This window comes from Copidosoma floridanum, unplaced genomic scaffold, assembly GCF_036245765.1.
Source record: "Copidosoma floridanum isolate Cflo_tuat_1 unplaced genomic scaffold, Cflo_Japanese_pri ptg000007l, whole genome shotgun sequence".
In the NCBI taxonomy this organism is placed as follows: Eukaryota; Metazoa; Arthropoda; class Insecta; order Hymenoptera; family Encyrtidae; genus Copidosoma; species Copidosoma floridanum.
In genome coordinates, this window is record NW_028321884.1 from 7,259,814 (window position 1) to 7,281,306 (window position 21,493).

The 21,493-nt window shown below is 47.3% G+C and overlaps 2 protein-coding genes across 5 annotated transcripts; both read right to left on the reverse strand.

Annotated features, from left to right (window-relative positions):
- Positions 1-328: 328 nt before the first annotated feature.
- Positions 329-6,591, reverse strand: LOC106641429 (uncharacterized). Its single transcript, XM_014355851.3, has 4 exons — positions 5,885-6,591; positions 3,462-3,865; positions 2,324-2,763; positions 329-2,221 (listed from the first exon to the last, which is right to left on the reverse strand). The coding sequence occupies exons 1-4, from the start codon at positions 6,589-6,591 to the stop codon at positions 1,367-1,369; spliced, it is 2,406 nt and encodes an 801-aa protein (XP_014211337.2). The 3' UTR covers positions 329-1,366.
- Positions 6,592-10,117: 3,526 nt separating this feature from the next.
- CARPB (Carbonic anhydrase-related protein B) lies at positions 10,118-20,039 on the reverse strand. 4 transcript variants are annotated; one of them, XM_023390102.2, is made up of 8 exons: positions 19,914-20,039; positions 15,338-15,717; positions 13,214-13,309; positions 12,624-12,690; positions 12,333-12,487; positions 11,771-11,905; positions 10,709-10,754; positions 10,118-10,594 (listed from the first exon to the last, which is right to left on the reverse strand). In XM_023390102.2, exons 1-8 carry the CDS (start codon positions 19,975-19,977, stop codon positions 10,554-10,556), a joined length of 984 nt encoding a protein of 327 aa, XP_023245870.1. In that variant the 5' UTR covers positions 19,978-20,039; the 3' UTR covers positions 10,118-10,553. The 4 variants fall into 4 exon arrangements, with proteins under 4 accessions (XP_023245870.1, XP_023245874.1, XP_014211382.1 ...); XM_023390106.2 differs by having other exon boundaries at positions 10,118-10,601; XM_014355896.2 differs by having other exon boundaries at positions 10,709-10,757.
- Positions 20,040-21,493: the final 1,454 nt, after the last annotated feature.

The window sequence follows — 21,493 nt, forward strand, 5'->3', positions numbered from 1 at the left end:
GGATAAAGAAGTTTAATGAAATATGTACAGATGGGCGTTTTTTATTTTATTTTTTTTTCAAACCACGCTCTCTTTATTAAAAAAAATGCTTTCGTTTCTCTATATTCTCACCGATGTCTTGTAAAATAATATACTATAAGTGTCTATCGGACGTAGGAGACTCGTTTTACGGGCAATGGACTGGATCGAGTGAGCGGGTGCTGTTTATTTTATTATACTCTATATCCTTCTGAATGTACGAGTAAAGAAGTATCCGCCTCTAGACTGCACTTTTGGCCATTAAAAAAAAAAAAAATCTACTTTTTCCCTAGAGATAACCAACACACACTGTTGCAGGTATATTTTTCCCCCATGATCGAATTAGATCTTCCACAGAATTTTTTTCTGATAAATAACGAGTTGAAAATATTCAAGTTTTTACGTTTCGTACCGTGCGATGCACGCACCCTCAAAAATGTATATCTTACTTTCATGAATGACTATACCCGAGCAGACCCGACGACTGGTATTCACAACGAAACTCAGTCAAATACGGTTGGTCGTTTTCTGTACTATCTACTTTCCAATGCGTATATCGACACAACCCACACGCAATAATTTGGCCAATAAATCGATTCTCTCGTTACAACAAAATCCATTATCTATAGATAGTGAACACCGATGAGTCTTGACAAAATGAAATTCACTAGGTTTTCCGTATTAAAATGACACACACATCACCAATGACAAACGACAGTATACAAGTAAATCGCTCCAACTAGACGTAAGTGATGGTTTGGGGGTGGAGGGGGGTGGTAGTGTCGTTTTTTAAGTACAAAGCGCATGCATTAGGATCGCAGTGGATATAGCGATTAATTGTATTGTAGTTATAAGGTAAAGGTAGTATAGATTGTTTGAAAATTGGTCCATTAAAAAACGAATGGAGAAAGGAGATTTGGTAGCAAAAATCGTTCGTAAGGAAGGTATAGGTTGGTTGAAGGGGGTTGGGGGTAAAATTTTTGAGGTGACGCGCACACCCATGCACGCGTGCGTCCGTCTCTCGGTTGTTTTACTCGCGAATCGCACATAGTGTACATATTACATGGTCAACACTTGAATCCATCCAAGACCGACGATGCGTCTGCGTGTGTGTACCGTAGTGCCCCAGGACGCTCACGTCGCCCCTCGCTCCACGGTACGACGACAACAACAACAACAACAACAACATTAACAACAACAAGAACAACATGAACAACAAGAGCGAGAACATCAGCGGCAGCAATAGCCGAGTGTCCGTGTTATCATCGGCTAATGTTCATTAGAGCCGGGATTTCCACACGACAAAGGCGCCCTCGTCCCGGTCCGCAGCTCGGGGCGAGCCCTCGTCTCATAGGGATACGAACTCGGGGGGCGGCTGTATCAGCGGGGCCGTCGCGGCCAAGTTGCCGATGCTCGAGGGCTGCGAGGGCTCGCTCGAGAGCCGGCCGGTGCTGCCGGTCAACTGGTCCGGCTGCTCGACCAGCGAGAACGTGGAGCTCCCGGTGGCCGTCACCCGTGGCCCCATGTTGTCGTACGGCGAGCCGAGCTCCCTCCTTAGGTTGCGCCTCGGCAGAGTCGCGAAGCTCGACAACCCGATGTCCAGGAGGTCCGGGTAGCACCGCTCGTGCCCCTCGCTGCCGCTGCTGTTGCTGTTGCTGTTGCTATTGGTGGTGGTGGTGGTGTTGTTGTTGTTGTTGTTGTTGTTGTTGTTGTTGTTGTACTGTTCGCGTATGGGCCTGGGGCATGCCGGTAGCTCTTGTCTCTGTATGACTGCCGCAGCTGTTGCTACTGTGGCCGGGGACGCCGCCACCGCTGCCGTGGTCGCGGACTGGGAGGGCGACGGGTGTTCCGGTTGTTGCGAGCCGGCCAGCGACACGGAGATGAAGATGTTGGGCGGGAGGGCGGGCGAGAAGCTCCGGGTGGGGCAGGCCGTGGTTACGGCCACGGGACAGAGGACCGGCTGTTGCTGCTGGGGCGACTGGTGGGGCTCGGGGTGCAACCTCAGCCGTTCGACGGTGACGCTCGCCGAGGCCTGCTGGGCACCGCCGCACATGTGCTCCTGCACCACCGAGCACGGCTCGAGCTCGAGCTCGTAATCTGGCACCTGGAGGCACTGGTGGTGGTGATAATGGTGGTGGTGGAGGTCGTTCAGGTCAGCCTGCTGCTGCATCGGGCTCTGACGATGGTGGTGATTGTGGTTGTGCTGCACCGAGAATAAAAACAAAAAAAAAAAAAAGCCATTGCAACGTTATCGCGGTTCATCACCCAAAGGAGAAGAAAAACGAATGTGATGTAAGAGTGGTACCTGCTGCTGCGGGTGGGGCTGTTGTTGGCTGGTGGTGGTGGCGGTCGTGGTGACCGACAGGTCGAGGAGTTTCTTCTCCTGGTCGCCGAAGCTCGCGCTACCCTGTAGCTTGACCTTGGCCCTGCGGCTGCGTTTTCTGGCGCCACCGCAGACGCACACAGCTAGGAGGACCGTGGTCCCGGATATGCAGAGAGCCGCCACACCGCCTCCCGCCAAGCTGATCCAGAGCAGCCAGTTGTCCGTTTGCGAGAGGGTTGGGGCGCTAAACACCCGGGGGATGAGGACGGCCACGGTGTTGCGCGCCGTCCCGGCCAAGTTGCGCGCGTGGCACGTGTACTCGCCCGCGTCAATGTCGCTCGCGTTGTAGATCGTCAGGTTGCTCCAGCGCTCGATCACCCACTTTTTCGTTGCCAGGGAGGTCGAGTAGGTCACCAGGCCACCTGTGGATTTTTTTTTTTTTTTTTTTTTTTTCCCAAGTCCTTATTTCTATACAATATGTTGTTTAGGTATCTATACAATGACCTATCGAGAGCAAACAATTTTGTGCTCATCGTAATACAACGGCGCGTCGTATCAATTATGAATTTTCAATTTCGAGCCGCTCGAGCAAACACCGATGCTAAGGATTACTTGTATTCAAGGGCGCTCGCTTAAATGGTCGATAATCGTATACATGAGCAATCGCTTCAATTAATTGACCAACGAATAATAATTTGTTTCGCGTTGGAACGAAAAATTGCAAAATTTTACCAGATTCGATGAAATTTCATTGAAATAACCCGTGCACGACCGATTAATTGCCCAAGAAATAATAATTGATTCGGCATCGCAAGTAGATCCCTCCTTTCGCAGTGCAGATGCCGCGTCTGACCATACCCGGACTCGTACTACTGAAACTGAACCTATAAGCGTCATAAATATGTACAAGTCGCGCAGTAATAAGCAAGATTAAAACACAAACACGTACTTATGTAGGTCGAGTTATCATCGATGCTGATGGTGACAAAAAAAAAATTTCCTCATTACGTTTTAATGGAAGCAGTAATGCAAATGCCGGCGTATGATGTAAAATCGCACGTATAAACGGGTCAAAGAAAGAGAGCGGAGCTCGCGATCTTTGTTAAATAGTATCACTCACCGGGAGGGCCAAGCTCGTCGGGCGTGCGCCTGGTACCGTTGACCGGTCCACCGTTGAGCTGCCACCAGACCTCGGGCTCGGGATCCCCACTGGCCAGGCAAGCCAAACTAACGTTGCCGTTCATCTCCTCCTGTATACTCGTGACCGGCAGGTACACGGTCGGCTCGCAGGCGAACTCGGACGGCCTGACCTCCTCCCACTTTTTGCCCTGCACCCGAGCCGGGCCGATGCAGGTCTGCGGCACCGAGTACAGGTGGCTCGCCGAGCCCGTTGTCAGCAAACGCCAAAAGTCCCGCAGCTTGCAGTCGCAGCTCCAGGGATTGTTGTCCAGCCCCAGGGTCTTGAGCCGCTTCAGTCCCACTATCGACTCGGACTCGAGGTACTCGAGCTCGTTGTTGTCCAACCTATCGATAATATATATGTCTATAGTGCGCTCAATCGTTACCATTCTCCCTTCCCCCCCCCCCTCCCGAGCACGTGGCTTCCGTTGATAAGCCTTTGTGGCGCGCGCGCGCGAGCTAATTGTCTATTTACCACCGAAAAGGCGCTCGTTAGCAGTTACGTAAGTCTATGTATACCTAATATACTTTCGGCAACAAGCGTGGGCGCGAGTCATTCATTGGCTTTTTCGTCCCACGCGAGCCAAAGGTGTGCACCGTCGGAGCGAGCAAATTTTTTTAATTACACCTCCAGCAACTACGCTGGACCGCTGTAGGAATACAATATAACCACGCGAATCCAAACGAAGGGGAGAGGGTTTTAATAAATCATCTGCTTCTCGACTGCGCTCGCTTCTTTTTTTTTTTTTTTTTTTTTTTTTTTTTTTTTTTTTCTTGCCGCATTGTGCTTTAGTTTTGAAATTCAAATGCGAGGAGGCCTTTTTTGCGCTGCGTGGGTGGTTGAGAAATCAGTGTATAATATGCACACGCTCAGTGACGTACGCTTGCGCTGTTCGTGCATATATTATTTGGTAAACAAAGCGCTTTTCGGCCTTGTGTTTGTCTTTGAAGGCAAGTCATTGGCAAGAAAAATACGAGACTGCGAGAGAGCGTTTTTAACTGGTACGTGATTGCTACGTTTGCTCTTTTTTTTCCCATGGAGTTTCGAGGCTGGCGAGCCGTGAAATTAATTTCCAAGGAAACGCTCGAAAGTAGCTCGTGCATGTATACATTTATTTTCCGATGTTGATAATCCCTCCTCTCTTTTTTTAGGTCAATGCGGGATATAAATGCATCGAAAGCTCACCCCTTTTCGATGAAACGTAGCAAAGGCCATCGCGCGAAAACCTTAATTTTTATTCGGTGCGCGTAAGGATTATTGTTTATTTTATTTAAAAAAATATTCCGAGTATCGCGATGATGTTTGTGGTATTAAAATACTTGCGTGTTGCGCGTCAAGGGGTGGAGGAAAAAAGGGGAGTCGGAGTAATGCGATACAGCTAGTATACTTGCGGGACGCATGCGACTGATATGGTTTCATTGATTCGTGATTAAATTGAATTGAAACTATTGAAACTTTGTCACAAGCGTATTAATTGCATTAGTAGTATAGCCGGAGGAGGTGAAGGGAGGAAATGCAGAGGGATTTTTCACTGATTTTTTATTTGATTGACTAACGTGATGCACTGGTATTATCTATACTGTTTTTTTTTTTTTTTTTTTTTTTTTTTTTTTTATTTCGGTACCCATTGGTACGTATATTTGCCGATGGGAAATGTTGTACAGATATTAAAATTATTTTTGAATACAGGTATCGAAGGTAGAATTTATTTGTAAAATTTATATGTTTAAAAAAAAAAAGCATTAGAGAACTTAGATTGGTGAAAAGTCGTGGTACGAGGGTTTCCCTATATACATATATCAGGGTAGAATCCTTTGTACAGAAACGATAGGACTTTTTTTTTTTCCTTACCAAGAAAGTAATAAAAAATTTACAGAGGCAGGGTAAGATTTTTTCGTCGGTACTACCACCCAACCCGTGTACGAGTTTTTCTTTGAAAGGTCTGTCTGCCCGTGTAGTAGGTACATATATATATTTGTGCCAAAACAGAGCCATCTGTAACGTGGGGTGGATAGGGGTGGGGGGGGTGAGTTTCGTTACGTTTCAATGATTAATACAAACAGCTGGACGCGGTGTGCGAACGCCAATGTATAGAATGGAAGAGAGGAGAGTTGTATGTAAGAATACACCTGCATAGAGTACAATATACGGGGACACAAAGGGAGATTAAGCTCCTTAGCCGTTTAATATTTGAGGACTCGAGGCGATTCGGTACACGACGCAATAGTAATGATAATAATAATAATAATAATCCGTATACATGATGCACAAAGGGAATGGGTATATCCAATGGGGAGGAAACAAAAAGAAAGAAAGAAAAAAAAAAAAGCGAGAGACGAGTAAAAGGCAAAGGAGCAACCAACCTGAGCGTCTCGAGCGCAGCGAGTCTCTGGAAAGCATGCGCGTGTACCACGGTGAGCGAGCACCTCTGCAACTCGAGATTCCTGAGGTGCTGGAGCACCGGGAATTGACTGGGCTTGAGTATTTTGAGGGGATTGCCCGACAGTACGAGCCACCTGAGCCTCTCGTTTCCCGCGAATGTGTGGGCCTCGAGGCTCCCCAGATGATTGTCCGACAGATCGACCTCGACGAGGATGCGCATGTCCTTGAAGGCGTCGCCGTCTATCTCGTGGATGCCCGCGTTGCGCATGTAGACGCGCTGGAGATTCAGCAAGGCCGCGTGCTTGAATATCTCGGCCTGGAGGGCGGGTATCTGGTTGCCCGAGAGATCAAGGACCTGCATGTCCGGGTCGAGGCTCGCCGGGAGCGAGGTGAGGCCCGCGTCCGGGCACAGGGCCGACTTTTTCCCCGAGGTCCACTTGCACCGGCAAACAGCCGGACAGTCCGTCCAGTCGGGAAACGCGGCCGCCCTCGCCCCCGGCAGCTGCACCACCGCGCACCACCAACCCCCCACCACCAGGAGTACCGCGAACCTCACCACCACCACCACCCTACCAGTGGTACTCCTCGTCATCGTCCTCGTTTTCTCGCACATGACGTACGTTACGGCCGTGTCCTTGTACCGCGGTGCCTGTGGCGGTCTGGTCCGGCCACCCTCGGGACCGATCATCCAGCGGTCGACCGCTGCTGCCCGATGTCGCGGCCACCCCGATAACCCTCCTCACCGCGGACGAGTCCGTGTTGGCCGACAGCGCCAACTGCCAAGGAGCAGCGAGGGGCTCTCCTCGGCATTATGTCGTTCCCCGCGCACAGGTGATGATGCTTCGTTTCTTTGTGTGTTGTTGGCTACGACAACCCCCCTCCCCCGACAAATGTATTCAACGCACTGCACCCACTATACCGTCATACACACGCGTGCATCAACGAGGTATTGGTATACGCGACCAATGTACATGTATATACAGTCGATGCTTGAAATACCTATACTACCAATGTATCGATCACTTTGGCATCGTGCGCCGTAGACCAGCACACACTTGGGTACACGGTTCCTTGTATGAACGCATCACGTTTGGCCAAGGGGGAGCAAGAGGGATACACGAGGGACCGACGCACCAACTTCATTGCCACGAGCACCATACATATGTATAACACTAGCAGCCCTTGCACGGTGACACTCGACGTGTGTACATATATCGCGATACGCATCCACCACCATATCCGTGCTTCTTGTCTCCGATGCTGGGCTCCTTCTCCTCCCCCCTCCCTGTCCGTCTGTTTTCAGTAAGCCACGGTTCCAATGTCCCCGTCGCCGAGCCAAACTCTTGTCGGGTCGGTCTTTGTCGACGTCATCGCCACGGACAAACTTTGGCCCGTCCGACCAAACTCGCGCTCGTACTACTTACTCGGCCAGCCACCGAAGACTCCTCCTGCGTGCGCGCCCTCGTCTCTCCTACTTCCTCGACCCCCCCCCCAGAGATCGCGCGTGCGAACAAGAGACCCCTCGGGCTCGGCGACTGCGTGCTACAGCTGCGTCTTACGTAGGTGTGTATGTATATAGGGACTCGGAAACAATTGGCCTGTTGGCCGTACACCACGAGCTTCCCTTACTTATCTTCATGCACACGCACGGCTCCAGTGTCTCTATTACACTTGCGTGTATCTATATACGCACTCAAGGAAGTAGTTATAAATGAGTCACGGGTGACTAGGTGCTGCTTGAGTTCGTGCGGGGACTCCTGGTGCGCGGATTTGCCGCAACAACGAGGGCAGCCGCTGGCGATGGCGAAACTGTTGAGGCAGAGAGAGAATAATATATACACAGGGGGGGCCGCAAGCGCTCGGCTCCCTTGTATGCCCCCAGCTCGTGGCGATGGTGGCGCGATCTTTGCAGCTGTAGCCCGTACCGTGATGCGATTGCGCTCCCTGCCACCCATTATCTCCGACGGGGCGGTTTTGGTGGTGGTACTTGACCGATCAGCGACCTCTTCCCTCCCCCTGTCTGGTCTCTCTCTGCGGATGCCGCGGCTCCTCGAGGATCGATGGTCCGGCTCTGCTGTACCAACCCATGCTAAGTACATCCAGGCTGATCGATCGGGATGTTCCCCGTTGATACGCCAATGTCGCTCCTCCTGTATGGTATATATTTGAACGGGTATCGTACACTATGCAGGCAAGGAAGGAAGGAAGGAAGTAAGGACATCGAGTAGCGGGAGATACGAGAGACTCGAGAGTGTACAACGACGATGACGATGACGGCGAGTATGGGAGTTACGAGTACTGTAGAACGGTGAGGGTACGAGCTGGTCTCGGGAACATGTCGACGACGTCTCGTCTTGTCTGCGGCGCGCAGCAACAGGCGGGTGAGCCGCGACTCCTCTGAGCTTGCTTGTGTAGTCGGAATCGAAGGTGCATATATATACACCTACACATCATAGCGGTGTAGCAGTACAGTTGTAAAAGTACAGCCGAGAGACGACCAGGGGATGAATAGGGGGAGAGGGATGAAGGTTTTAGGAGGAAGCCCCTTGGCGGAGTGGCGACAGAGACAGCGGCGTGTGGGGTAGTCGACAGTCGGACAAATAGAAAAGGCAAAAGAACAAAAAAAAAGATATGGGGGGGGGTGGGTGGGGAGTAAAAAGAAAAGAAAGAAAGAAAAAGTTAAGAAGGAATCGGATAGACAGCTCGTGACACGGTGATGCAATAACGTTCGTGCACGACCAGTTGATGCGGGTTAAAACTACATATATGTATACACGTGTAGGCATATTGTTTTTTTTTGTTTGTTTGCTTGTTTTTTTTTTTTTTTTTACTTTTTTTTTTTTTTTTTACTTTTTTTTGCTTTTCAAACGTTTTTATTACAAGAATATAGTATAAACTTTGTGTAGATTTTGTGTTTTCTCTCTTCTTCTTCTTCTTCTGCTTCGCTCGTCGTTTTTTTCCCATACTTTTTCTTCCTTTTCCCTTATCTCTTATCATCTTTGCTCACGTCCCACGAGTTATATACTTTTTGGCTCTCGTTTGCGATAGTCGTCCTTCACTTTTTCCTTTTCTCCCCCCCCCTCTCACCCCTCGCGTCACGTGTTCTGCAGCGTGCGAGCTCTCCCGAGTCCTTTTTCTCTTTTCTTCGGCTCGTCTTTCGTTTCTCTTCCCATCCCTTTCGTTATGTATGTGTATATATATAATATTTATAATTGTTGTATGTATATACGCTTCTTGCTCGCTCGTGAAATTTTTATCGTACATAATTAGTCGCGCGCGCTTAATGTAGTATATAACGGTAATAATCATAATAACGATAATCTCTGGCGTTGTGCATTCTCCCGTTATACACAGACACACACACACATTTTCACTCACTCGCTCTCTCTGGCTTTAATTTTTTTCGTAAATAGCGCACGATAGTCATAGCGTTTTATTTTACTTTACGTTTTTCTTTTCTTCGTTACTTGTTTCGTGTAATTTTTCTTTCTCGTCATCCGTATATATATCATACGCTCGCTTGCACTCACGGGGGAATACCATTTCCCCCCCCCTCCCACGCTTTTCTTTCCCGTATCTCTCTTTTTCCCCCGACGAGCTCACTGCCTTTTGTCTTTTATAACTTTTTTTTTTTCTTCTCTTTTCAATCGTTTTTTTGTTTTTTTTATTTTTTGTTTGTTTGTTTTTTTTAGCTATGCAACTATATTGTAAAGGTATATATATTTTTAGGTTTTTTCTTTTTCAACTCGTTAACATACTTGGCATTCCACATTTTCTATCAAGAATTACAACGACGAAGCATTTGTCTGTGTACTCTGTTCCCCACCGCGTTTTTTTCGTACAACTGATTTTCATTTTATCCATTAACCTAATTACATCACTCGTAGCACGTACATATTGTTGCTTGTTTTTTTTTTTCTCTCCTCACATAAATTATCCAATTCCTCTTTCGATTTGCTCTCAAACAACATTAAATTCCTAATTCAGCGGTGTGTATATTGTGTACATGTGAGCACGCGTTTGCACGATCTGTTGCGCGTATATAATATCAATCATATATGTATATGAAGTGTATGAAAAAGGTAACGCTATAACATACGATAACATTCATCATAGCGTCGATAACCACAAATTTATACGCGAGCCTCGATGATATACATTTATGCGCTATACGTAAGTTCATGCTTAATATATTATATATGCGTATATATGTATTATGCAGTGTAGGTTTATATACGTAATGGATGCAAACGGCAACGACGATAACGACGACGTCAAGTATCGGTAATAGTTTAACATTAGTAGTAATAGTGGTTAGTATGTAGGTAGTTGGTTGGTATAGATTAGTTTCAACAGCAGTGTATAGCTGACGGCGAGTGGGTGTGTACCACACACTATTCGCGATTGATATGTCGTTTGCTTTAAAATTCCAAAATTTCATGCACCACAGCGTACGCATCGTTACTAATGTCACTTTTCCTTTATTCCAGGTTTCACTGCTGCCGGACCAGCCTCCCTCTTTCCTCCGGTGGTCGACCGCGTTACAGGTATGGTTTACAAATATATGCATGTGTATTGTTGTGTAGTATGCGCAAGTGGAGGGTAAACGCATCAGCGAGTCGAAGCATCGTCGAGGTTCCCTCCTGTCTTTCACTCTGTCTTCTCCGTGATGATGACTCCCTTACTTCCAGCTATTGGCTGCCCGCGAAATAAAAACAAAGGCAAAAACAAACAAGGACACACCAGTTATAAGTTTTTATTTTCATCGGCAATTCGCTCGGTCTATCGTGCCGGGCTGGACTCACCTTTGTAGTAGATGTCGCGGTTCATCGTCGGACAGTTTTTCGGGCCCTTCTGCAAAACAATGGGTTTTAGCGTCGACAAAACAACTCGTTTATCCGTACAAAACGCTTGGAGAGATAGCTTGGAAAAAAAAAAATCGCGGTCACAGTTGCGCCACTTTCTGTTTCATCATTTTATTTCCCCCCCCCCCCGCAGAGCCGTTTAGTCACGAGATACGGAAAAACAAAAAAGTGGCGGAAGGGGGGAGGCCGATAAATAAATCGGCGAGCAATTAGATTTGCGCGATTGATTCCCGAAGCTGTCGATAGTAATGATGCACGGAATATTTCCGGGGGGCCGACCCTCGAGCGCGAGCACACCCGAGAGGGTTTAATTCAGGTTCGAAATCGATGGCCTCGAATTTCCACGAGTGGCCAGCTCGGAAATCCTCGTAAATCATGAGCATCCACTATACCCACTTGAAATGGATGAAAATGTTGGCACTCCATTTGAAGATGCCAGCTGGAGAGAGTTGGCTGGGACTGGTATCTACCCACACAAACACGAGAGTAGGTGTATATATATATATATATATATATATATATACATACACGTATGTATGAGACGTCGAGGAAGAAGAAGGAAGTGTGAGCGCAAGGAGCTTATGCCCGACGAGTGGCTCTCGAGCTAATACCTCGCATAATAGAAAAACATCTATTTGAGAACCAAGTATAGAGGCCATCCCCTTGACTATCGCTCGAAACACATTGTTGTGTATGTATGTATCCTCCGTTGGAAATTTCCATTACATTTGAACTGGATTTTCGCGCTCTTGATTTTCAACTCTGACTCTCTCGAAACGAGTGGCGACATACAACCGTGTGCAACTTGTTTGCCCGCCAAAGTAAGTACACGTATTTTCCGGGTCGTTTTTTTTTTTTTTTTTTTTTCATCATCATCATCAATAAGTGGCGTATCGTACACGAGAGTATAGGCGCAGAGGTCAACAAGCGTCGATTCTCCAAGCGAGTTGTGACTTCCAATAGCCAGTTGGGGGGGGGGGTATACATATACTATTATATTACGTTTGCGTCGGTGCTGAAGTCAATGTTCGTCCTGACCGGGCGATGGTGCAGCGGCTGGGGCAGTCGGAAGTTATTTCCCAGCGGCGCCTTGGGGTGCCGCTTGTCGCCCTGTTTGAGCTCCCTGAGTCCCTTGAGCTGAAAGCAAAAGCAAACCCCTACGTCAGCTCTTGCGGGCCGAAACCACAAAACGATTTCCCTCCACCCACGTACACGTATAGGACGCATCGACCTTCACTTCCTCAATTTTCGCGGGGATCGAAGCAAGGAGTATATATAATATGTATAGATATACATATAAAGGACGTGGAGCGCCAGCCGAGGAAGTTACATATTATATACCTATGTATGATGACCGGGTGGGGGTAAGGAGGGTATATAATAAATAGGTACACCCCCTCCACTTGTACACGTATATATATCTATAATATCATAGGGTATACGTGTAATAGTTGGTGGCGTGCGCGCTATGTATCGCGGCACTCGAGGAATTTGACCAAGGAATCTCGAGAGGTGGCGGCATAGAGGAGTAGGAGGGGGTGGGCCTCAAGTGTTGCTCTCTCACCTGCTGCTTCGTTATGTAGATTGGCTTGTTGAAGATGATCCACGTGGTGGTTTCGTGACAGGCCGGCATCGTCGTCGAGCCGTCGTAGGTCATGTAGTGCGTCGTTTCCGGCAGGAGCTCCTTAACACCGAAACGCTTGATCGGCATCGATTGACCTGCAATTTAGAAAAACAAGAACAAAAAAAAAAAAAAAAAATACAAACGAGCCGTGTACAACCTGATTGTAATCATGATGGATGGGAAAGGGGATATGTATATATAAATATGTATATAAATGTTGTTTCGTTTTACCTCCATATGTGATTTTGTCCAGGTGCTCGGTAAACACTCTCAACTCGGGATTCGATAAATCGCCCACCTGCAACACCCAAACACGTGTACGTATATTATATGTAGCCATAGGTATATACGTTATAATGCGGATAGACTGCCGTAAAGTACCAGTTATACCTATACTAGCCCGTGGTGTATAATAGATACAGGTTGTTATGAGTAATGAGGGACGAGAAGCTCTTGCGGCACGTGGTCGAGTTATATATAGGTGCATGTATATAGCTACAGACATAGGAAGGGGTGTGTGTGTGTGCGTGTGGGTACACTAACCAGAGGGGGTGAGAAATAGCGGGAAGAAGGATGGATAGGAGTAGGTGGTAAGGTAAGAGCGATCGTGTCGATGGCTCGGGGCGATAAAGCGTTTATAAGGGCTCGAGGGGAGGGGGAGGAGAAAGCCGGCTAGTGGCTAGGAGGCACGCCGCGTCGCCACACACGTACAGCATTAGGTATGATGGTGTGAATATGTATATATATATACGCACATATACATATAGCCGTACACAGCCAAGAGCGAGGGAGAGTAAGATCGGGGGAGATTGGCCACGTACCTGCAGCAGGAGGGAGACGGCAACGATACCCTGGGCACGGTGAAGGGCGTCCGAAAAGTTGTTGTATAGGTGCGAGTTGAAGCCGAATATCTGGATCTGCAAATCAGACGTATACATGTACATACGTTTATATATATATATATATATTTGTGTGTCACTACCCCCTCGCACCACACAGTAGCTCAACTCGGCCCCTTTTCTTTTTTCCAACCTCCTGCGTATTACCTATTTAGCCTTACTTTTATTATTATCATCATCATCATCCGCGTTATGAGCGTTGGGTATTATCGGCTTTATTGATATTACTATATACTTTATGCCTTTGAGCACTCGCGTGGTTTCTTTTTTTTCATTTCGTCGGGCTCAACTATCAATTAGCGGCTTATTGATCGCCCGTTGCGGTTATTGAGCTTCTTTTCATCTCAATAACAGGGAATTCGAGATAAATTAACTGATTCGGAGAGGCTTTTTTTTCCTCCTCCTCCTCTTTTTCTTCTTCTCTCGTCCCACCTTTTTTTCCCTCTCTGCTCGTGGGCCACCGATTCTGTACCGTCGGCGTTATTAATGGGACCAATTTTTCAGGACACGTGTGCTTTTGACTTATACCTACGTGCGCTGCTTTTTTTTTTTTTTTTTCTCCTTCCTCTTTTCCCCTGCCTCCTCCTCTTTCTCTCGGTCCGTATCTCGCGATAATTTAAATTGCAGGTAGTGCTCGCGTCTCCGCCGTTGCGAAGATAATATCGTTGTGCGTGTGCAGCGTATTGAACGAGCTGTACTTGCGCGAGGGACACTTTTCCTCTCGAAAAATTCGCGAATATAATGGTATACTTACCCACTTGATTTTTTTTTATCGAGTTATTAACGACACCGGCGTGTGTATCATTGTGTAAGACATCCGATCTCCGATAAAGTAACGAAATCTTTTATTTTTTTCTATGTATACATGAAGGAGATGCGAGGATAAACGGGTGTATTATATACGTCACGAGCCGGAGGAAAAAAGAAAAAAAGCTCCGTGCGCGTAACGGATCTTTGACTAAACTTATCGGGTCGCGCTAAGCTCCTTCCCTGTCATACTCTCGGTAACGCGGGCTTAAGAATTATATGGCGTCTTAATAACTTCCGTGAAATATGGCTAATCCTTCGAGCTCCTCGGCCGAGGGAACTTGATGATTTTCTCGTTTTAATTAAATCCTAGTGTATAATATATATAATATACACACACACGTACACGTAGCGTTGGTATATTAAACATTCAAATTAATTTTTTCACGAGCGCCGGTATAAATTTTTCCTTCTTCGTTCGGCAATCAGCATATATTACTCGTAAAAATTATCGTCCAAGTTTTTTTAGGATCCCAGGGATGATGATGAAACTTGGCGAATTTAAAATGATCCCAAAGTGAATCGCGAATTTAAGAGGATTTGGAGGGAAAAGCCGATGTAACGTGCAATACTCGTATTTCTTTTTTCCCCACAAAGGAAAGTTTTCGAAAATGCCACTCGATCGCGGGAGTTACGAAGAAAAAAATCGAAAAGCAATACCCATCTGGGTATGAATTTTCAAAAATCCTGTTTTTTTTTTTTTTTTTTTTCATTTTTCTTTTGTATGAAAAAAAAAGAAAAAAAAAAAGAATGAAAAGAAATGATCTGCATCGAAGCAGGCCACACCGAGAGCATCAGATATTGGGGAAAAAAAACGAGTAGTCTGACTGCATCGCGGGATCGAAGAAAAATGTGGCCGTTTTAAAGGGTACATCTGTCGAGAGCCGCCAGCCGTATCCTCCACCCTTTCCTTTACCGCTACATTTGCATGCGAAATAATACGTCACCCCTCCCCCCCTTCCCCCTACATATGTATAAATCACGAAAGGTATCACGTGTTCGCGTTTCATCTTACTTGCACGGAACGTTTGCAGTTTCGTCCTCCTCCGATCGTATATTATATATGTATAGTTAGACGGGGAGAAGGGAAAAAAATCGATAATCAATAAGCGCCTGCACCTCTCTTTTATATTTATAATTCCGAGGCGGGAGAGGCCGATTAAATATAAATTGAGCATCGGCAAAAGGGAGAGAGGAAAAGAAAAGAAAAGAAAAAAAAAAAGAGAGAGAGACATGTACCTCGGCGGGAAAGCTGTAGCCGTCGACGGTGTGCTCGCTGCCGTGCTTGTCGTCCAGCCCGTAGTGCAGGTGTATCTCGTGGAACTGGTAACGATAGCTGAGCGGCCCGCCGGATATGTTGACCGGCTGTCTGGTGTCGTTGTCCACCGTGAAGACGACGCTGTGGCCCGTGTTGGTCAGGACACCGCCGATCTTGTGCTTGTCCACGTGGAGGGTCTGCAGGTTCGGGTCGAAGAGCAATCGTTGGGGCTCGAGGTTCACCGGGGACTGCCGGCGGCCCTTATTGCACAGCGACCACTCCGGGTTTATCAGGCCCCAAAACGCCGGCCCCGAGATACCGTCGTACGTCCACCACTCCTCCCACACGACGGGCTTCGACTCTAAGGGTTTTTACATTGTGTCATTCGAACTCTTTTTATCATTATTATTTCCATCTACATGTGAGTGCGAGTGTGGGGTACAAGGGGGTGTCATCGATTATTCCTACTTTGCTGGTTGACCCTCTGCTTTCTCATCGTCACAATCATCCGTTCGATTGGACAAAGTGCGGGGGCCCAATCGTTTAATCGTTCCGTCGATGATTGGTAAGAAAATTTGAGGACGCGTACAGTGGGTAATTGAAGTCTGCGGTGGCTCGGGAAGGGTAGTTTGGGTGCAACGGAGCGAAGCCCCCAAAAGTACCTGATGGTATAGATTTTGATCGTAATGAGATTCAAATAAACCCGCCGCGAGCGATCGATTGATTTAATCAATTTCCCGCGGTGCGTTTACCCCTCCCCTGCTTGTGACCCCCGGGGCTTCGGAAAGTCGGAATAATTTGTAGACAAAGTAAATGCGTGTCATTTTACCGTCCCCCCCCCCGCCCCAACCGCTTTGGCGCCTCCTCCAAACAACCGCACTTGCCCGAGAGCCACGCCAAGTAATTCACTTAGCCGCTCGTGTATACATTAACATTCAAGAAAAATACGCCGTTTCATCTGATTTTTTGAATAAATTTTTATACCCCCCCCCCCGCCCGCCGCTTCGTCATACCGCGACTTTGAGGGGGAGAGTGTGCCCGATATTCCATTATTGAAATTAGTTAGTCGCGAGACCGCATGAATATTTATGTTTCGCTTGCGCGTATTATTTGAAAAAGAGTACGAATAATGTTTTCGAATTTATACCATACGCTCCTCTCTCTCTCTCTCGCCGCGTCTCCGCGCGGGCACATATTATACCGCCGCTGCTCTGCAGGCGCGTATATATTATATATACGTATAGCAGTCGAGCCAATTTCAAATACACACACACGCACACGCACGGGCTCACGCGAGCAATCTTCGTGTGTTTATCATTTGCAAACTTGCAATACCGTTGCGAGGGGGGTGGGGAGGCCCCATTTGGTTTTTACAAAGTACCTACGTGCATATTGTATGTAGATGCGCACGTTGAATTTTATGTTCCTTTCCCGGGGCTTTGGAGGCGGTGCAGGGAATTTTCCTGCAAAGCGATAAAAAATAGCCACGCTTCAAAGGTGTACCTAAGTAGTTTGAAAAGAAAAGAAAAAAAGCCGCCAACTTTTTCCTTTTTTTTTTTTTTTTTTTTTTTTTTCTTTTTTGTTCCGTATAGTCATTAAGGAGGAGACGACGGTGTCGTAGAGAGGATGGACGGGGGGTGGAGGGGACAAATTCCGTTTAGGGACACATTATACATGTATATAGGTGGAGGCTCGGGCGCGCGCGCGCGTGCACATGAAAAGGAGGGTCTTGCGCATTTTCATAAATTTCACGCCTCTGAAGCATTCGTAATAAGCCGGCTAAAGCGTAAAATTAGTGAAATCGCGTATAAAAATGCTGAATTTCCGGGAGGGGGAGGGGGGGAGACACGCGACGACGCCTCTTGGACGTTTTATCTTTATTATTTTTTTTTTCTTCTCTATATTTTCATTTTCCCTCCCTCGAGCGCCCTGATTTCACATATTCAACGTCCGCGGGAGTGATTTAGCTCGAATTTCTTTAAAACGTAATTCGTTTACCCCTCGGATTACACGACGCGCGCCTGACTGAACGGAGGAAATTCAATCCCGGCGCGTTGCTGCGCCAATTAGATGATCCGCGACGGCATTCCCGAAAATATAATGGCACCCTTCCCGCCGTGTATATTAAATATCTACGGGTGCGCGATCGATTTCGAGTTATTTATATATACTTGCGAATATACGGGCTTTCCGCGTAGAATCTAGGTTGGATATCCCATTGAATTTGATTCCCATCTGCCGCACACATCACCGGTTCGTGTGTGTGAACGCCGGATTTCTCGCGATTTCGTCCAATTAGCCATTTATGAGATGCGTTCAACTTTCCGAATTAATTGTTCCGCCTGAATTATCAACTTGATCGCGCGGATTCGGGAACAAAGAGCGCGGTCTGAATTACATTTGAAACAAAAAAAAAAAAAAACGGGGGATCGCCGACACCTTTGGATTTTATTACTCGGGCCCGAGATTTATAGTTACCGCCGAAAGGCAATAAACCACAAAAATTCAATTCGCGCTTTTTTTTTTTTTTTCCTCTTCCTCCAGTATAGCCATACATTTCGGATAAATGTTGTATGTATGTGCACGCTTGTACGTACAGAAAAATAAATATTTCCTCCTTTGCCCCGTCCCCCCCGTCTCCTGCCCTGGAATGAATGGCCCGGGCCAACTTTCAAAATAAATCTTGATCCTTGAAGCTTTCTCGCGTGCGAGTTTTATTTCCCACCCTCGACGGGGCCCTTTCTTACTCGGCGCTTTCCCTTGCGAAAAAAGAAAAAACTGTTTGTTGGTTTTTTTCGTCCCCCCTTTTTACGCACACCCCTCAACAGAGCATTGAATAAAGAGGGAAAAAAAAAAAATATTTTGAATAAAAATTTTCGAAATAAAACTAGAATGAAAAACTCGTGCGCGGAAAAGGGAAGACCGAAATACCGATATGACGAAAAACCCGGGTCGGAAGCGGCAGCGGCAATGGTGGCATTTATAGACAGTGATCGAATTTATCAGCGCGTAGTTGAATTCCCCTCTCGGCGGGAGCTCTCGGTGGCGCTAATTTCGTTGCTCGTGATTTAGGGTAACCCCCAAATCGATATAAATAACCAGCGCGAAATCTCCCGCGCACCCGTATACATTGGGGTATACGTGGAGAAAAAAAAAAAAAAAAAAGAGAGTATACCCACGTGCGGGGAATCCCCGGGATAAAGTTGAAAATTGACCGTACGAGGTTACTCTCAATTTGTTGTTCTCTTCCTCCGACATGCCCGAAGCCTTTCTTATGTATATATACCTACTTTGGAAGCACTTTTCGCGCCAACTGTACGCGTACACGGAGCCACACGCCGAGTGAATTTCAACTTCTCGGCGCGGCGAATAGAATAAGCTACTCAAATAACCAAAGTGTACGATCGGACGCTGATGTCTACTACTTAGGGCTATATGCGCACGTGTGACTTTTCTCTCTCGATAAAACCGACGAAATGGGGTATATTATATAGAGTACCGTGGGGTTTTATTTCGCAGCTGATGGGCCTCGGAGTCTTATACGTCTTCGAAACTGCAGTAACTCTTTTTACGATTGGCGTTAGAGCGCGAGCCGTATATACATATATACTACCGCGTTAAAGAGGAGCGACAGAGAGAGAGAGAGAGAGAGAGAGTAGTGAGTAAAAGGAAGGGCGGGATCAGAGGAAGGGGGTGGGTGGGAAAAAAAGCATATCGGTTTACTTTAAGTGAAACAAAGTGATAAAAGGGTAGAATCAAGAGGAGGCGGCGCCGGGCGGCCGAGTCTCTGTGTACCATACTGCAAAGAGAAAGACCGTACGCCTGTGTCTATTTATTTTCCCGCTTTTTTTTTTTTTTTTTTTTTCTTTCTTTCTTTCTGCTTCTTTGGCGCCCGCCTTCCGCCATCTTCTTCTTCATCTTATCTGCCGTCTAATTCTCTGTTTTTTTGTTTTTTTTTCTTTTTTTTTCTTATATCTCTCCTCTTGAAGGGAGAAAAAGAAGAATCAAAGGCAGCACCACGGCAGTCGGTCGGTATATATACCTAGGTGGAGCGCATCAGAGGCAGCTGGCGCCTCGAATTCGCAACAGTAATGGGGAGAGATAGAGCCGGGGGCTACTGCGGAAGGCAGGCAGCATACAGCCCACGGATCCGCTACAAATCAAGCGAAAATCTAATTCAATTAAGCGAATGGCGTTACGCTGTCTCCTCGGCCCACCCACCCCCTCACCCTCCCAGCAGAGAGAGAGAGAGAGCGAGTATATAGAGAGCAGCCCGAGAGTGTGTGTCCGATCATCATCCCCCGATGGCTCCCTCGAAAGCTTGATCGTCGAGGCTATGCAATCCCCATTTCCGGGGCTTAAGCTTCCTGTCCAGTAGTTCGCGTGTGTGGGTGTGGGTGTTAGCACCAGCCAACAGTAGTGGAGAGAAAGAGGCGTGCAAAGGGGGTATAGGTGTCGGCACGAGCTACTACTGCTGCTGTTGTAAGTGTATATATATATGTGTGTGTGTGTGTGTGTGTGTGTGGGTTATATGGACATTGTAGGCTATATACGTACCTTGGATAAGCGCGAGAACAAACACCCCCCAAATGCCCAGGAAGACGGGCCGGTGGGCTGCCATCCCTCCTCGGCGGCGGTGGCACGCGTTTCTACGCTGTTCCCTCTCCTCTTGTAGCACTCTCGTTGTTTCACCACCACCACCACCACCGCCTCCTCCTCCTCCTCCTCCTCCTCCTCCTCCTGGATGTGGTGGCCTTTGGTTCAGAGCATCGTCTCTCGATACGGCTCCCGAATCTGCAATGCAAAGCTTATGAGAGCACACGCGTGGCTACACGAACATGAGTGCACCATCAAACCCCCCCCCCCCTCGCATCACCTTCTATGTATACTCTTTCCCTCGCACCCTTAGATATACATATATACACCCACCACCTATACATACATACATATGGATACTTGTCAGGGGAGAAAGGTGATGCGAACGCGACTTTATGTACGTATACCATGTATACATATATGTGCATGTTTTTCGCAAGTGGGTATGTATAATGTATATATACACGTATAGGTGTACACATGTACAATATCCACGAAGATATACGTATAGGTATATGTATATACGTATGGATGCATGTATAACTTGTTAAGGTCGTGAGTTATAACTTGTTTGCCGCTCTCCTGAGCAAATTACAACTTGTGCCGTGCGCTCCGCCCGCTCGTTCACTCGCTCGCTTGAATACACACACGCACACGCAGGGGTACAAGATACGTGTAGGTATGCGCGAGCTCGCGTATTTGTACGTTTCGACTTTGCTTAGCTCGCTCGTGTATACGTATGTATGTGCAGTGTGGGTATATAATACACCATTGCACCGAAGTACGAGACGACTGTACTCGGGGATCATTATCACCAGCCGAGCCCGAGGGCTAGCGGGAAGTCGAGCGCCGTCGTCGCAGGGAGGAGGAGGAGGAGGAGCAGCAGAAGAAGAAGTAGAGGAAGTAGGCCAGTTTCCTCCGGTACTCGTACTACTGGTGATGCTGGCTTATACTTGCTCGCTCTTTCTCCATTACTCTCTCGCTCCCTCTCGTCCAACACGATGATCATCTTCGAAGTATTGGGCAAGAAGTTGCTGCGGAGCAAGAGAAAGGAAGCCGGAGTTCAGGATATGGTCGGTGTACCCTATATATATATGTATATGTACCCGCTGCAGCATCAGCAGCAAAACTTGAGCCCCAGGAGCAGGGGTACGGCGTGGGGTGATGGTGGGTACCAATGCTCTGCTACTGCTGCCGGTGGTGGTAAATGCTCGGCTATTGATTCGTAAATTACTTCCACTTTTGATTTCCAGCTCCTCTCAAGTGCCAGTTTGGCCGATTGCGCTTGTTAGTTAGCGAGTGCGAGACTCCCACATACATATATGTATATACATACGTATACGTATACGTACATGGGATAAGTCGAAAAGCAGCTGTCACGCGCGAACTCGAGAGCCCCGCGCACTCGGTGTATCCGATTTATCGGGTGGGCGGAGTAGAGTACAGTGAGAGGGAGGGAGAGAAAAAGCCTCTGTTCGTTTTTACGCGTGTATAAGTATATATATATATATATGTATTTATGGTGTCGCGGCACGCGATTT